This window comes from Athene noctua, chromosome 20 (assembly GCF_965140245.1).
Source record: "Athene noctua chromosome 20, bAthNoc1.hap1.1, whole genome shotgun sequence".
Lineage (NCBI taxonomy): Eukaryota > Metazoa > Chordata > Aves > Strigiformes > Strigidae > Athene > Athene noctua.
The window spans coordinates 5,980,543-5,997,741 of record NC_134056.1 but is presented as its reverse complement, the minus strand read 5'-3'; the positions used below and the strand labels follow the sequence as shown (position 1 = coordinate 5,997,741).

At 56.7% G+C, this 17,199-nt stretch overlaps 1 protein-coding gene across 1 annotated transcript in view; it reads left to right on the top strand.

Annotated features, from left to right (window-relative positions):
• The window catches only part of ASS1 (argininosuccinate synthase 1), a 28,862-nt gene that overhangs the window by 3,555 nt on the left and 8,108 nt on the right, over positions 1–17,199 (top strand). The window contains exons 4-11 of the mRNA XM_074923925.1: positions 286–474; positions 3,329–3,385; positions 3,870–3,944; positions 7,224–7,294; positions 7,683–7,713; positions 11,411–11,501; positions 13,317–13,401; positions 14,455–14,519. Coding sequence (XP_074780026.1) covers positions 286–474; positions 3,329–3,385; positions 3,870–3,944; positions 7,224–7,294; positions 7,683–7,713; positions 11,411–11,501; positions 13,317–13,401; positions 14,455–14,519 — 664 coding nt within the window. The remainder of the gene's footprint in view (positions 1–285; positions 475–3,328; positions 3,386–3,869; positions 3,945–7,223; positions 7,295–7,682; positions 7,714–11,410; positions 11,502–13,316; positions 13,402–14,454; positions 14,520–17,199) is intronic.

Below are 17,199 nucleotides of genomic sequence, written 5' to 3'. Positions count from 1 at the left end.
AACAGCATCCCTCCCTCTGGGTGCCCAGGGGACTCTGAGCTCCCCCTGTTCCCCACCATGGGGCTGAGCCCGGGGGTCTCACACACCCCACGGCAGGAGACGCCTCGAGGGAGGGGACAGTGCCAGCAAGAAATCCCTTTTCCTGAGGTTTTGCACCAGAGCCTTTTAGTAGCATCTAGGGAAGGGGAGACGAAGGGACCCTTCACTGCACCATCCCCAAACCCCAGAGGAGTGGGGTCCCCCTCCAGGCACCCTCCCATCACAAGGCTCCCTCCATCCCGGCAGGTTTACATTGAGGACATCAGCAAGGAGTTCGTGGAGGAGTTCATCTGGCCGGCGGTGCAGGCCAACGCTCTCTACGAGGACCGGTACCTGCTGGGCACGGCGCTGGCACGGCCCTGCATCGCCCGCAAGCTGGTGGAGATCGCCGAGAGGGAGAGTGCCCAGTATGTTGCCCATGGGGCCACCGGCAAGGTGAGGGAGGACGGGGGCTCCATGGTGGGGATGACACGGGGTGCTTGGTGGGGGGACCAGGTCAGCCCCTTGGCCAAGCTGTGGGTACCAGGAGGGGCGTGCAGGGTGTTTTTTGGGCGCTCTGCAGGGCTGCACGAAGCCCAACCGTGTTTTGACACTTCCTTCTCTCTTCTAGGATTTCTATATCCACTTTCAGTTCCTTCTCCCTGTCGGGAAGGCTCGGGTCACAACCAAACCCCCACTTTCGGCTTCAGCTTTCTAAAAGCTGTTACGGATAGGGGCTGCCCGGGCCAGGAGCCGGCTGGGGATGAGCCAGCACATACAAAGGCATTTCGGGGCACCCCGGGCAGAGTGCAACTGTCCCCATTCTTGTCTCCACCCCTGTCTTCACCCCTGCCGGTCGCAGGGAGGACACTTTGCCACTAGAGGCAGCCAGAGACCGTGGAAAGGATGCCCAGGGCCAGCCCCTGCCCGGAGAGGGAGAATCCTCCACTGGGAGCATGGGACCTGCTAAGACTTGACCGTGGGCCACCCCCTGGCACCTCCAGCCCCTGCCCATACGCTGCCCAGCCATGTGCGGGGACACCTGGGGCAGGGTGACACCATCACCAGAGGCCTCTGTGGGGCCCTTGGGTGCTGTGCATGCACCCAGGACCCACCCAATGCCCCCTTTTCCCTGTTCCACAGGGACCCAAAGTGTGGGTTGTGCCCGTCATGGCTTAGGGGCAAAGGCGAGGTGCCCACCTGGAGGGGTCTCAGTGGAAGGGGCTGGGTTTGGGGGGGTGGGTTTGGGTGTCCCCAGCTATGGCAGAGGACCCTGTGACGAGGGGGATGTTAGATGCAGCCAGGAGACAGCCAAGGGACATGCCAGCACCAGGGAGATGGGGCAGAGGAACAGCTGGGAGGCTTTGTGCTTGGCTTAACTCTTGCTCCTGCTGCCATGGGTTTCCCACACCCCTTCCATCTCATCGTCCATCTCATCCATCCTCAGCACCCCTGTCTTGAAAACCCCAGCCCAAGGGTGCCCTGGAGCAACACACCCCCAGTGCTGTCATGTCCCCTCCACTCCTGGGTACCACCAGCACCAGCCGTCCCCGCTCACGGGGGCACCCTGGGCTGCTCCCCGGGCTCTGCCCGCTCCCCGAGCCATTAAGCCGCGGGCGCAGGCAGGGACCGACTGTGGGTAACTCGAGCCGGCTGCACCCCGTCCCCGGCTGAGGCCGTGGCGTCTTAAATGTGGGCCATCTGCGGTGTCCCCGCTGCCGGAGCAGATGGACTTGTTTTGGGCCTGTAAGGGAAATGAGTGCTTTGGTGGATGTACTCGCCTCTGTGTAATAGTCCTCAGGGATTTCCCAGCCCAGGTTGTAAATGTACCCTCCAGGCTGGGGCCAAGAAGAGGCGGGGGGGGGGGGGGGGGGGGGTGGGTCCTTACACCCCTTGGCATTGGTGGAATATGGGCTTTTGTGAGTGTTGTTCCCTTGGAAGTGCTGATAACTCCCAGGCTCGCTCCTTGCCCCTTCCCAACTACCTGGTTTCATTAGTGGGACCTTGTCAGCACGGTCCAATTAAGATAAAGGGATGTTCAGAGCTATTTAATTATGAGTGCTGCATCCTTCTGGTCACCATGGTCTTCCCCTCCACCTTGCCTTCTCCCTCCATGTGTCCTTTGATGCCTGTAGGGGAAAAAAATCCCTAATCTGCTTGTTCAGGTTTTAGGAGTGTCAGCTCAGGGGACAGAACAGCTCTTGGGGGACCCCAGGGTCAGCCAGGCTCCCTCAGAGCCAGGCAAATGAGCTGCATCAGAGTTTTGAACATCCAGCTGTCAGGAGCATCAGGAAGGTAGTTTGGGGTTCAAACCAGCCATGGAGAGGGACTATAAGCGACCCTGTGGGACAGAGCCAGCCCAAGTCCTGGCATCCTGCCACACTCCATGCTGGAGAATGGAGGAAGGAGATGGGTCCTCAGCCTCAGGCCTTGTTTTTCCAGTGAAAATTGTCAGCAATCCCATCCCAGTGACATTACTGGGAGAACAGGTATGACCCCCTCCTCAGTCTATGAAGTCCTGGGTAGCATCAGCCAGATCACCCCTCCTGCCTGGTGGCTCTCACGGGGGTTTAGAAACACCCCGCTCACCCGAGGGTCCCTGGCGCCACGGGCTGGGATGCTTTTCCCCATGGACACAGGACAAGTGGCTGTCCTGTGCTGGCTGGAGCTGAGGCCCTGACACGTGTCCCCTCCAGATCTCTGCTGAGGGGATTTCAGTCCCGTCCTTGCACAGGGAGAGCAACCAGGAGCAGGGAAACGGAGGCTCCTTGCTCGCTGTGCCTGAAGTCTCCAGTGCTACAAGAGGAGCTGCTGCTGCAGCCAAGCAGCATCTCAAAGGCTGCACACACATGTGCTGTCACACACATGTGCTGTCACATGTAGCCAAGCAGCATCTCAAAGGCTGTCACACGTGTGTGCTGTCACATGCAGCCAAGCAGCATCTCAAAGGCTGTCACATGCATGTGCACCACCGCACACATGTTCACCCAGCAGCCCTGAGTCTCCCAGCTCCCTGGGCGAAGCTGTGGGGCTGTAGCACATCCAGGACCTGCTGTTTTGTCATCTGTGCTTTTAATACTCCTTCCACTTTTTTAACATTTCCCACCAATTTTGCAGTTTCTTTCCCCAAATCCAAACATGCAGCCCTGTCAGGCTACGTTTCTCTCCTGTTGGTGCTGTATGGCCCTGGATGAGCTGGTCCAGGGAGGAGGCTCTGTCCCCCAGCAGTGGTATTGGGGTGGGGGGCACCCATCTCCCAGCCCGCCCCAATGTGGGGTTGACCCCTCAGCATCTCCCATTTGTGTTTCAGGGCAACGACCAGGTTCGGTTCGAGCTCACCTGCTACGCCCTGTGTCCTAAGATCAAGGTAAGGCACCCAAAATTGTTCCCTGGGGCCTCACCGCAAGGCTCCTGGCCCCCTCCCCAGCTGGTGGGGAATTTTGTTTTAACACCGATGCAAGTAGCTGTGCCTCGCTTTAACAAGCTGCCAGCTGCACAGTGGCGTTTTGGCATTTGAGGGGGCTGTAATGATCCTTAATTGACCTATTTTTACCCCAAACACCACGAGGCCACAGAGGAAACAGTACTAAGGCAGCTGCTGGATAATCAATGCTGCCTGTTTTGGCCTTGCATCCAGCGCCTTGTTAGGGTCAGGGGTTTGAGTTACTCCCCCCTTGCTCAGGGAGATTAAATTTCAGCTGGGGGACCAACACCCTATGGGTCCTGACTCCCCAGGGCTGCCAGGAGCCCTCTCCTGTGGGAACCTCACAGAGGTGCTGAGGGGCAAAGGGGGCCCAGGGGCTGCAAGGGAGCCAGGGGCTTCTGGTCTCATGCTCCTGCCCTCCTGGCAGGTCATCGCGCCGTGGAGGCTGCCCGAATTTTATCAGCGCTTCCCTGGGCGCCGCGAGCTGATGGACTACGCCAAGGTAGGAGCTGGTGTGGGGCGGCCGAGGGATGCTCGGGTGGCTGCAGGGTGCTCATCATGGCTTGGCAGGTGACAGCAGCAAGCCCTGCACAACATCTCTGCAGCACCATGCTGGAGCCTTCTCGCTGGGGGGAGTTTTCCCTCCTATTTTTTTTTTTTTTCTCCTTCCTTTTTAAAAGCCCCATAATTACCTGGCTATTAATGGTAACCTGCTTTCCAAGGAAACGGGTCCCAGCTCCCTGATTTGCGTAACAGACAAAGCAAATACGTTTGCCTTTGTTGTCCTTTCCTTTTTGAAGTACAAGTTGCAATAAAACATATTAGAAGTTTTGCATCAGGTTTTTACATGCCCACCAGGGTACCTTTCTTTTTTAGCAACTTCATGGAAATGCTTGACAACTCGGCTCAATCAATCAAAAGGGAAAAGGCAGCTCTGTGCATAAACCAGAAAATTGCTTCAGTTTTTAAATAGCTGCCGCCGAGGCTGCCTGGGTAATCTCTGGGAAGGCGAGGTGCGGAGCCGGAGGGATGCGGCGTGGGGTGAGGAGCCCTCCGAGCCCATTAGGGCTGCCGAGAGCAGCGTGTTGAGGATTGTGTTTGCCATCTGCCGTTGTATTATGAAGGGGCGAGTTTACGAGAGCTTTCCATATGTTGCCAAACAAATTGTCAAATAGGGGAGTTATTAAGAGCGCCACGGTTTTATTATATGGAAAATGGAACATGTGTTTTGGGTTTGGGGGTTTTGTTTGGGGTTGTTTTTTTTTTGTTTTGTTTGGAAGGGGGGGAAAAGGGAAATTAAATGGGTTGGGGCCCCGCTCAAAGAGAAAAGGTTGGGATTGAGGGTTTGTAGTACCTCTCGGTCTCTCGTTATGTTCAAGGTTTAAAAAAAAAAAAGGGGGGGGGGGGGTGTCCTTTCATTTTCACTGTCAGGAGAGGGAGATGTGTGGCCAGGTCCTTTCAGCACCGGGATGCGCTTACCTCGGCGCTTGGGGAGTTATAACGCATTGACATTTGGGGCTTCGTTGTGCTGGGGAAAGCTGGGATCTGCGCCACCATGGCACAGTTCTTGTGTAGATCTGCTGCCCAGGGGCTGGAGCCAACCTTGCTCTGGCAGCAAGCCACTTTGGCGGCCACTTCATCCCCACAAACAGCCGAGGCTGAAACACCTTAATGAGAAATATGAAGCTCTCCTGGATGCTGCTCCAGGATGAGCCATTGCCTCAGGCAGAGTTGGGTGGAAGAGAGCTTGTGCCCTGAAAATGAGATCTCTCCTTGGTTGTGGCATGTTTCACCCCAACCAAGGCTGCCTGGGCTTGGCAGATGTCGGTATGTGTGTCTGGACTTGGAGGATTCCCTCTGAAGCGATAACATGGGGTGAGGATGGGATGGGGAGCATGGGCTTCCCTGGCTGCCAGGAAGAGGCAGAGGGAGGAGAGTGCTGGCTGAGAAAATAAATCAGCTGGGGCTTGTGGCTTGCAACTGGTGGGTGTTAGGGTCTGAAAGATGTGTTTATGCATCCTGAGTGAGATGGGTATGACTGATGGCATGGAGAGAGCCCATCAGAGGGCATGGCCTCCCCCAAGCCCTGTGTGGCTGAGTGCAGCCCCTCAGGGTAAACAGCCCTCTGCATTAATTGCTCAGCTTTAATTAAGGTGAAATGTCCTCTGTCAACATCCATGAGGGTGCTGGGATGAAGATGAGAATGAGGAGGCAGGTGCCGATGGGAGCATGGTCTGACCTCAGGCAGGGTTGAGGTCTGTCCCCCAGCCTTTGGTCCCCTCTAGCATTATTTGGTGGACTTTGGGGGGTTTGGAGGCACCTGTAGCTCCATCTGTTCAAGGGGTGGGAAAGGGAGAGGAGGCATCTTCTTGCTCTTTCCTGGAGAAGCCAGGAGATCCCCTGCACTCACACCCAACAGGCAGTGTTTTGCCCTTCCAGCAAGCCCAAGGTTGTGTTTTGAAGCCTGTGTGAAGCGTTGATGTGCCCTGCCTGTTCTCCTCCATGGGCAAGGTCTGCAGGCAGGAGAGCAGCTCTGCAGAGGGGCCTGGGTCAAGGAGGTGAACGTTGCCCAGCACCCACCTCCAAAGCCTGGGACAGGAGTACCAGGGTGTCCCACACCCAGCAAACCAGGACCCATGAGCCCGGGACAACAGTGCCCCAGGAGCAGGGCTGAGTTCATCCCTCTGCAGCTTTAGGAGGTATCTCAGAACCTTGCTTCCATCTCAGTGATGGGTTGAGGACCATGATTTAACAACCACAAGCATTTCCCTTCCCTCTTCCTGGCAAACAAGGAGCCTCTGCTCAGCCCCTGCTCCTCTTTCTGGCCAAGCCCTTAGCTGACATCCCTGGTGAGGTGACACTGAAATGGCAGAGCCGCCTGATGACATACAGGCTGTCCAGATGCGCTGAGGCACTGTGAGAACCCGCAGCCACTGCGGTCTCCAGCCCTGACTCACCGTGGCCCTCCCACAGCCGGGACATCGTGGCTCAGCGTGCTGGCAGGGTGGGTGACGTCCCCGCTGGCTCTGGTTGTTAGCTCTCCGCCGTCGCCTCTCCCGCTAATTCCCCCACATATTCACCTCGTCTTCACAGGCAATTTCCCCTATTGAAATGTCAGTGGATAATTGAGCACGCTGGTGACCTTGTTAGGGAGCTGGGCTCGGCGCTGCGCGCTGTGCCGGGGAGGCGGCTGGTGCGGGGCCGTGTGTCCCCGGGCACAGCATGCTCGGGGTGCCTGGGCTTAGGGAAGTGCCTGCTGCCCATGTGCCGTGTGTCTGCATCGCCACGTGTTTGCACAGGGCTGTGGGGACACGTGTGTTGTCCCCTCATGTCAGAGCATCAGTCCTGTTTAGGCTGGAGAGCATCTTGTGAGTTTGGGGACTTCTGTCCCTGTGTCACCTCCCCTTGAGGAGGCACTAAGCTGGGGGAATGCACCGTCCTGGACTGGACAGAGAAAAAGCACACAATGTCCATGCTGACGTCTCTATCGCTTGGGTTCATGGGGTGCTCTGGAGCTCCTTCTCAGCTTGTGGCAGGGCTGGGGTGGCTGTGCTCCCAGCCACAATGTGTCCCTGATTATCCCCATCGAGGTGGCCCTCATGGTGGAAGCTGATGTTGCCCAGGGTCAGGGACAGAGATGTCCACCTCGCTCTGTGCTGCCTTGCTGGTGGCCCTGGGTTGTGCCTTTGTGCTTTTTGGGATGATCCCAGCACGAGCCAGTGCCAGCAGGGGCTGGCTCTCCCCACAGGCTGGCTCAGCCCCAATCCCCTTCTCTCGGCAGAAACACGGGATCCCGGTGCCTGTGACGCCCCAGACGCCCTGGAGCATGGATGAAAACCTCATGCACATCAGGTGAGAGGACGGGTGGGTGGGAGCTCCTGTGGCGTGAGGACCTAGAGCCTGGGGCCCCGATCCCCCTCATCCTGCATGGCCAGGAGGGCTCTTCACACCTCCAGAGTCTCAGGCTGCCCTGCCACATGCTGGCCAAGGGTGACCCCAAAACCTCTATCCTCCCTTTCTGCCTGGTTGTCCGCATCCCACATGGCACCATCCATCTTCTGGGCTCTCTCAAACCTGGCACTCCTTGCATGGTTGCTGCTAAAAGCCCATGGAGATCCAAGACACATATTTACGCCCATCCTCATGGGCTGGTTGGAGTGGGGGGGTCATCCCAGTGGGTTTTGGGGTTGCAGGTTGCAGGTGCTGCAGTGACATCTCTTTCCTTCCCTGCCTGCTGCAGCTACGAAGCCGGGATCCTGGAGAACCCCAAGGTAATCGATCACGGCCACCCAGCCAGCATGGCAGCCACAGAGCTGAGGGCGTCTCGTGTATTTGCAGCCTAATTGGAAATTTCACGGTGGGCCGTGTGCGGTGGGGAGGCCCTGCCGCCCGCCCCAGCCCCTCCGCCTCTCCCGGCACATTAATTGCTGCCGGCGTGAATAGGGGAAGGGCCCGTTTCAGGGTGACACCAGAGGGGACAGTGTCACGGGGCAGCAATAAAGGAGCAATTAGACAGATGAGGCGCTGGTGGGAGAGTGGGGGCCGGTGGTGGGTGACGGGGATCTGGGCTGGCCCCTGCAGCTTGGATCCCCTGTCCATGCCTGCAGCTCGCCCAGCCCTCCTCACTTCCCCAACCCCACTATCTGGGGGCACCCATGGGACCGCCGTCCCCCAGGCAGCTCTGGCCACTGATGGGACTGAGAGCCCGGTGGTGGTGGGTGCCGTGGCCAGGCGCTGCCGGTAAGTGTGGCACATCACTCCGGGAGGTGTGGGTCTGGCCCCGACTGCCTCCGAATAGCGCTCGTGGTCCGGCTGCCTGCTGGCCCCTGCCCACACTGTTCATGCTCCAGTGGGTCGCCAGGCTTAGCTACTTAAACTATCCATCAGCGCTAATTAGACAATCTGGGGAGAGGAGGGGGAGGCAGGCGGAGAGGGAGAGGAGCTGGCTAGAGCTCAGCGCCCGCAGCCGGCTCACCGCGTTGGGCCGGCGCGTGCCTCTGGCTGGGGCGTGAGGCAGAGGAAGGTGGAGAGGGGGTCCTGCTCCCCCTTCGGTACCCTCCAGAGGGGTGTCTGTGGGTTGGGCTTCGCAAAGCTGGGCCCTTTGGGGGGGGTCTCCTCCTCCAGGAGAGCAGTTGGCACAGGGGTGGATTTTCATGCCTCTAGCTGGAGCTAGCAAGGGGCTGACCCGCACCCTTCCCTGTGCACCCATCCTGACCCACCCCTCCGCACCCAGCACCTCTCCTCTCGGTCTCGAGGCTCTGCCAAGTCCACCTCCTTCCCAAAACCAGCTCAGAAAATGGGACTGACCAGCGCCCTGACCCCATCCCTGCGCATCCTCTGCTTGGGCACCTCTCCCTCCTCCAGCGCAGGGGGTGGTTTCCCGGAGCGTGGTGTCACCACCATCCCCTTCCCCAGCCCAGGAAGTGGCGCCGGGCACCGGGGCGGCCGCAGCAGGATCCGGGGTGCGAGGCACAGTGGGCTCCCCTCCCCAAACCCCCGGGACCTGCCAAACGCAGGGATTTGAAAGCAGATGGTTGAGCTATTTTCTGCCTCTGTGAGGCCCGATTGAAGGGCAATGAGGCAGCTAATGCGGAGAAAGATAGAAATTTACTTGCTTTAACTTCATATGGCACTCTGAAAGAGTTCATTCAGTCCCGGGCACAACAATATCAGCCGGATGAATAAACCATTTGCGGCATCGATAGCTCTGCATCATGGTTTACTTCATGGACCATTTGCTTCCAATTTCTTCTCTTCTTGCCCCGTTTTTCTTGCTTCTTTCTTCCCCCCTCCCTCTCTCCCTGTCCACACACTCTTCCTTTTTTTTTTCCTTTTTTTTTTTTTTTCCCCTTTTTTTTCCTCTCTCCTCTTTAAAGATGACATTGCAGGACTAGCCCCCCTGCGGGGAGGGATAAATAGAAGGCATTGATACACTGCAACAAACTATTTGTCATTTGAACTGTGCTTTTAGGAGAGAGAATAAAAAGAGGACAGACTCGCCGTAATGATGGAATGCAAGCCAAATGTCACTTTTATTTCTATTTAGTTATTTTATTTAATAGGGGTTTTCATAGTTGGCTCGGAAAATTGGAAACTACCTGACTTTGACTTCCTATGTTTAGTAAAGAGTTTTTAATACTTTCCGGTATTTTTTCCCCTCCCACCCCCCCATCTTTCCTTTTAAACTCAAAGTTTTTCATCATCTCTCATGGGTTTGTCTAGTTAATAAGTGTGATCAGGGCTAGGAAAGGCCAGACGATGTAAAATTGAAATCCGCAGCCCGTGTAATTTGTGCGTGTGCACGCGCGGGGGGCATGGGGGAGATGTGCTTGCGAGCGCCTCTTGTTTAAAACAAGGGAAAGGGGCAAAAATTAGGTAAAATGGAAACTTGAGGGTGGTTTTGCTGGAGCGTGTGCTGGGGTAGTTATGTCTGTATTCCCAAGATTTGGCTGCGGTTGGTGCCGGGACACGCGCCGCAGGGTTTGGGGTGAGGGGGATCTCTAGTGCAGAGGGGATGGCAGTGATGCTCACAGCTAGGCAGGCTGCCCTCAGGTGCTGGCAGTGATTGGGCTTTGCCATTTATTGGACCAAAAAAAGGGGAAGTTTTCACTAAAAGACTTATTGCCCATCTTTAAAAATTTTAGATGAAAACTTCTTCTGCAGAGAAATTAATTTTCCCTTAAAAAAAAGCTTTTTTTCTTCTTTTAAAGCAATCACTTTTGCTTTCTTTTTTTTTTCCTAACTTGCTTTCTACCTTGTTCTTTTTTTCCTTGCTGGAAAGGAGGAGAAGGGAGGAAAAATGAGCAGATGAAGAGTTGTGCCTTAAAAACGAGAGGAGAAACAGGGGGTGGGTGGGTGCAGGCAGAGCCCTGCAGCCCAGGGATACCCAGAGCTCCAGCTCTCACCAGCTGGGTTTTGTGAGGAAATACCAGTTCATCACTGCTTAAAATGTTTGCAGAAGCGGCTCTGTTTGGAGAAACTCCACCCGAGCTACTTGCACAGGGGGTTTTAGGTCACTGGAACCCCTCAGCTGGAGGCTCCTTGGCAATGTTCCCTCGCTGTTGGCCACGGCCAGTTTTGGCCCAGCCCGGCTCTGCCCTTAGCTTGCCCAGCACTACTTGCCTTTCCACTGTTTTGCACAGGCCCTGGGTGCTCCGTGCCTCAGTTTCCCTCCCCTCTTCCTCCCAGAGCTGTGGCTGGATGGAGGGTCCTTTCAGAGATGGGAGTTTGCAAACGCTGATCCAAAAGTGTTTTGGGGGTCAGCATGTGCAGTCATGTCACGCCTGAGTGCCGAGGGGACACGCGAAATTGTAAAGCATTTGCTCTCTGGGACGGAAAGCTTTTTTTTTTTTATTATATATTTCCCCCCCTCTTCTGACATGCGCTCCAATTGCTGCAATTCATCGTCAGCGCCCAAGCCTCTGCTGGCCCGGCTCTGATGGAGATAAGATGCCTCTTTCCTATAAATCTAGAAAAAAAAATATACATAAAGGTTGATGTGCTCTGAAATGGGTTTTTGCTTTGTTCCTCTATTTTCCCCCGTGTGTATTAACCCCGGGGACACCATGAAAGAGCCGGTGCGCCTGGAGCACCTGCTGGGGTCAGGCCTCCTCATTAGTTTTTTCGGTCAGTGCCGAATAAGCCCGGCCGCGGCGCGGGGACGTGCGGGCGCCCGCCCTGCCGCTCGCTGCCATCGTCCCGCTTTTCCCTGCCTGACTTGCTTCTCCTCAGCCATCCCGCCTCCAGCTGTGGGGGCGTCGGAGGAAAAGATGAGATCAAGTTGAGGGGAAAAATTGGCTGATTCCTCCAACCCCTTTGTTCCCAGGGCCCCGGTAAGCGCCGGTGCTGTGCCGTGCCGGCACCGCGCTTTGGGATGGGGGATGCGTGCCGGGGTGGGGGCTGCTGGCAGCGTTGGCCATGCCAATGCCACTGACTCTCCCTCTTCTCTCCCCGCCACCCCGCCGGCAGAATCAGGCCCCCCCTGGGCTTTACACGAAGACCCGTGATCCGGCCACCTCTCCCGACACCCCGGACGTGCTGGAGATCGAGTTTGAGAGGGGTAAGCGTCTGCTCGCAGCCGGCCCCTCGCGCCTCTGCCCCTCAAAGCTGAACCCCGCTTCCCGGCCAGGACCAGACAGCCAGGAGCATCCCCGCGGTGGGGGCTGGTGGGTGAGCCCTGACTCGTGGTGTCAGGGCTTGGGATGGTGCTTGCAGCACATTGGGGCTCTTTGAGGTGCGCAGAGGGTCTGGGTACATCTTGGGGGGCTTGCTGGGGTCCCCTAGAGAGCAGAGAGGGGAACCCCACCCCAGCCATCAAGGGGCAGTGGGCACAGGGTCCCTCTTCTTCAGGGTGGCACACAGGTGGCCCTGGGGACATGCAGGTAGGCCAGTGTCACAGCTGGGGAGATGCTCCAGCAGGATTTGGCCAGTGGTGCTACCAGTGTTGCACCAAGGAGATGGGGACACCCCCATTCCATCCCCAGGGATGCACAGCGGGGCCCAGCCCTGGAGCTGTTCCCCGGAGCAGCATCTCCCACCTCCACCAGCCACGGGCATCCCTGGGCCACCATCCATCCTGGCAGCAGCAGCAAGCCCAGGCCAGGTTGGGGACACCCCACTCACAGCGGGGGCACCCCCTCCCCGCCTCCAGCATCCCTGCTCCATTATAATGATCCCCCTGCAAGGAGCAGCCCCCCTCCCAGCAGCCCATTCAGCCCCTAGTTAATTTATTTGAAGTTTTAATCTAATTATTAACTATTTTAAAGGCTAATCAGCTTTTGCCAACAACGGCCCCGACAACGTCGGCTCTCCGCCGAGCGGACCCCGGCCAATACCCCGGCGGAGGATGCGAATAGAAAGAGCCGGGGCGAGGGGAGGGCGCGGAGGGGGGGGAATCTGCGCCGAGAAGCAGCTTAAGGTTCATTATTGCCGCGAGTTACATTTAATAGCAATTTACAACTGAGTTTATAAACCCCTGGAAAATAGGGGGTTTAGGGGGGGCGGGGGGGGGGGGATCTGACAGCCCCCGTCACTAGACAGGGCTCTCGCGGGCGCCTCAATAATAAAGACTAGAAAGGGAGGCATTGAGGCTGATTGGCAACTGATAGTGCGTTAAATGGTAATGAGGAGGGCAGATGGAGGGGGGATTAGCCTCCAACTCCGCACCGCTTTTCTTTGTGGCCCCGCAGCCCCCTTGTCAGCTTCCTAATACATTTATTGCTCATTTCACACCGCTAAAGAAAAATGCCTCTTTCTATTCAGCATCCCCCCCGCCTTGCTCTTGCCCAGCACCCTTAAAAAAAAAAAAAAAAAAAAAAAATTAAGAGAAAAAAGAGGAAGGAAAAAAAATAAAGAAAAAGTGCAATAATTAATTCATGGCGAGGAGCACCCCGCCGCGGGGTGCTTGTGCGTGCGTGTGCGAGCAGCCGTGTCCCGGCGTGGGGGTCCCCCCCAGACGCCCCCCATGCTGGCGGGGGGACACACACACATTTGTCAGCACACACACCCACCCCCCCTGCCCTGGCAGGGGCTGGTGGGACAGAAGGTGCTGCAACGTAAGACAATTGCCGAGCGTGAAATTCAATTAGTTAAGGGCCTGGTTGCAATTTCACAGGCCCTAAAAAAGAGAGAGGGAGAGGACAGGGGAGAAAGGGGGGGCGACATTTTTATCGCCTTTTTTATTTATTTATTTCGCTTCTCTCCCGAGGTGGATTCCCCCTCCCCTTGCCTCCCCCCGGCACCAGCTTGGATATGCCTTTTTAAGAAGTTATTTAGAGTTCATATCTGTCACATCTATTTAACGCCCGCGGGGTGATGTTCCGGGGGGATCCTGACACCAGCTGATCCTGCCCGTCCTCCCTCCCCGCCTCCGCAGGTGTCCCCGTGAAGGTCACCAACGCCGGGGATGGAGCCACTCGTTGCTCGGCCCTGGAGCTCTTCATGTACCTGAATGACATCGCGTGAGTGCCACGCTGGCCCCTGCCACCTGCCCGCAGGCTGGCAGTGGGTCCAAGGGCAGCTTCGCCGGGGTCCCCAGCACCGCAGAAGCGGGATGCTCACAGTGGGCACGTCCTGGTGAGCCCAAGAGTGGTGGTCAGGATGGAATGGTCCCAGTTGGGTCTCAGTTGTGCCACTCATGCCAGCGAGCGGAGCTGGGCACCGAGGCCAGGAGCGTGGAGGTATTTAGAGTTTTGCTCCCTGTGCATGAGGAGGGCTAAAAAGCCTTACTAGCACCCTCTGCATTTACCGTGTGCCCCAGCTGCACTGTGTTACCCCCTCCCGAGGGGCAGCGCCTCGCCCTGCCTGCCTGAAGGGGCTCAGTGTTCCTTTTGGGTGGAGAGTCAAATTTTTTGGTGCATGGAGACATGTCAGCCAGGTCCATCAATCACCCTGTCCTCTCCCTGCCTCCGCAGCAGCAGCTCCTTTGGGGTTTTCTGTCCTGTGCCACCCCGTGCCCAGTTTCTGATGCCACCAGGGCAGAGCCATCCCCAGGGTCTTGCCCAAAAATACGGCAGTGCCCATGACAGCACCCACTCCTCCCACCCGGTGCCAAGTGCCACCCAGTCCCCAGCCCGTCCTCCTTTGTGCCTCTGCCTTTATCCCCCCGACACTGAATGGGAATGAACTTTTCCATGTAGTTCACTTTTTAAATGTTAATTAAGTGGTTTTAAAATGACTTAGGCCATCAGGAATACAGCTGCAGCACTGCCTGTCCCCTTGCCTGGTTTATTTTCCAGTGGCCCAAGTGTGGCGGCTGTCTGAGGCGCTGCCAGTCCCTGCAGTGAGTGAGGATGGAGGGGCTGGTGGCACAGCAGGGAGGAGGGAAAAAGGAGAGAAAATCCATCTCCTTGCACACGTCCTATGTGGGGGTCGCTACTGAGGGTACCAGTGCTGCTCAGGGGCTGACCACGCTGTCATTTAGGGTTTGTCTCCTGTTGTCCCCCCACTCCGACCCACTTCTGGCAGCTGCCCGGTCCCGCTGCGGCTGCTGCAGCCTCCCTTCTCCTCGGCAGGGGCAAGCACGGCGTTGGGCGCATCGACATCGTGGAGAACCGCTTCGTCGGGATGAAGTCCAGAGGTGAGCAGTCACCTGCCAGCAGTGCCGTCCCTGCCCTAAAAATAGCAAAAAAAAGTGAAAACCCTGGTGGGATGCAGCAGGTGCTCAGCATCACTGGGGTGCTCTGGCTCGGGTGGCAGCACCAGCCCTCAACTGCTCCTTCCCCATTAGCTTTTGACAGAGATTTCCCTGTGGCAGGGACTTCTCATTGCTCTCCAATGAAGGCAGCTGCCTGCTCGCTGCCTGTGCCACTGTTTGCACCAACCCTGGGGTCCCAAGTGCCACCGGAGACCCCAGGTCTCAGGTGAGACCTGTCTCCAGTGGGAAAAACACCAAGCTGTGGGCTCAGGTGGGAGGATGCTCACGGGAGGTCCTGGAGGGTGCAAGGCTCTATGACAGGTATAAAGCACAGGCTGATGCAAGTCACTGAAGGTTTTTTTAAAGCCAATTCTTTGATTTATCTATGTGTTTTTGAGGCTGTGACTCTTAATATTGATCATCCATTAGGATCAGCTTCATTGGAAATCTCTGGAGGCAGCAAGCTGCCCTGTGCAGAATTAAGTAACAAGATGGCTCATCATGATTTCCCATTTCCTTGCCCCTGCTCTTTTGTTTTAAATCTCATTAATACCTAATTAGATGCTCCTTTTCTTTAAACTTGCCCTCTGCACAGGGCATCAGCAAACATTTTGATAAGACTCAGTCCACAGTCTCCCTCCCCAGCGCAGGACACCAGCCCCTTTGCAGGACCATCAGCCACAAATGGTGAGAAACAAAACCCCAAATCATTTGATCCAAGTTTGAATATTCAAATTAAAACTGAACGAAAGAAGAAGAAGAGAAAAAAAACCCTATCCCAAACCACACACACCAGCCTGTGCATTTGCATGCAGGATGCTGAGTAATTTGTCAAAATCTATTTTATTTTTTTAAGAGCCACTGACACGCTCTAGTGACCCTTCCAGCATTTAATAATTTCTCTAAACCCCATTTAACTGTCATGTCTGTCTCCTGTGTGACATTGCCAAGCGATCGCTGCCGTGTTTGTGCGCCAGCAGACGCGGGAGGACCGGGCTTTCTGGGGACAGCGGGGGTGCACGCGCCTCGGGGATGAGACCTTGGTGGGGGGTTTTCCCCCTTGGTTTGAGCAGGATCCCATCCCCAGTTTTGCTCCTTGGATTAGCAGGAATCTCCCAGAAATCTGCTTCAAGAGATGCTCTGCAGGAGAGCTGGGATGGGAGAGGACCAGAGCAGGAAGGTGCTGCTGGTACCTGCCTCCCCTGGGGGTTTCGGGGTGCAGGGCAGCTCGGGGTGGCCCCACCACCACAATGCCAGGAGCATTTTGGACCCCAAATGGGGTTAGGGTCACCGGGCTTGCAGATGGAAGGAGATGATCCCCTAACCCCCAGCAGTGTGCGGTGGCCTCGATGGCTCAGGGGCTCTGCAGGGCCTTGGGGTAGCACAGGGACCCCTCGGCCCCCCAGAGAGCCTCACTCTGCGGGGGAAACTGAGGCACGGGCAGTCAGCAGCACAGCACGAGCCCTCCACTGCCGCAGAGGTGGCAGCGAAGGCTCCCACCAGGTGCCTCGTCTCCCTCACCTCCCAGACCCGGGGAGTCGGAGAAGAGAAAAATTCATCTGCATTGATTTTTACTAAGCTCCTAATTGAACTTCGTTAAGGCCTAATGGGCGAGGGTCGAGCTGAGCGTGCCTGCACCAGCCTTTTAAGACCTATTAACTCGATTTTTCTGTATTTGTTTTAGTGGGAGGAGGGTGGCTAATTATGGGGTGCTGGGGAGCGGCGCTGCAGCCAGCCGGGGGGGCCATAGCTCAGCCGGGGGCTCTTGCTGCAAGCAGGAGCATGGCCCTGCCTCTCCCGCCTTTTCACATCCTCATTATCAAATTATCTTTTTAACTCCGAAGGGGGGCTAATTAAGTGAAGTAAATGAAATCAGTGGGGAGGAAGCAGGAAGGAGGGGACAGCCGCTGTCAAAAGAGCCGAGCGGTGCCTTCGGCTGGGGCTTTTCCTCCCCTCTGCGCTCTCCTTCCTTTTCCCTTTTCCTCCCCTCAGTGTGCTGAGCAGATGGAGGAGGAAAGTGGAAAACCTCTTCCCTGCCATGAACCCATACCAGGCCATGCTCAGTCTCAGCCCTGGATCAGTGGTAGAAATTTGGGCAGCATCTTCCCACGGGCAGCATCGCCCCCCCCTTCCCCTCGGGAAGGCACCGCATCCCCTCCTGTCCCACGGACCCCGTCAGGAGTGACAGCCCGCACTCAGCACAGCAAAATTGCTCAGATGAAGGTGAACTGACAGCTGAGGTTACAAATTAGAAAATTTTAAGCAGCGGCAGCTGTCTCCTTGGCTGCCCCCCTCCATGTCCCGTCCCCCCCGCTCCAGTTCCCCCCCCTTTCCCCAGCAGTAATTACGGGGTGATTGAAGCTTCGCCAGGCTGCAGCGCTGACACCTCTGTCTTTTTCCTGTAAACACGGGGAGATGAAAATAGACACTTGGAGCCGCTGCGAGTGTCACTTTGAAGGTGTCTCTTGTCTCCTCGGCAGCAAGGCTGGAGCATGGCTGTCAGCTCCCCTCCCCTCCACCCTGGCTGTCACGCTCTTGTCCCCAATCCTCTTGCATCAGGTTGACTGGGATGGGCAGGGGTGCAGGCAGATGGGCAAAATGTGGGGGTCAAGACATGGACCCA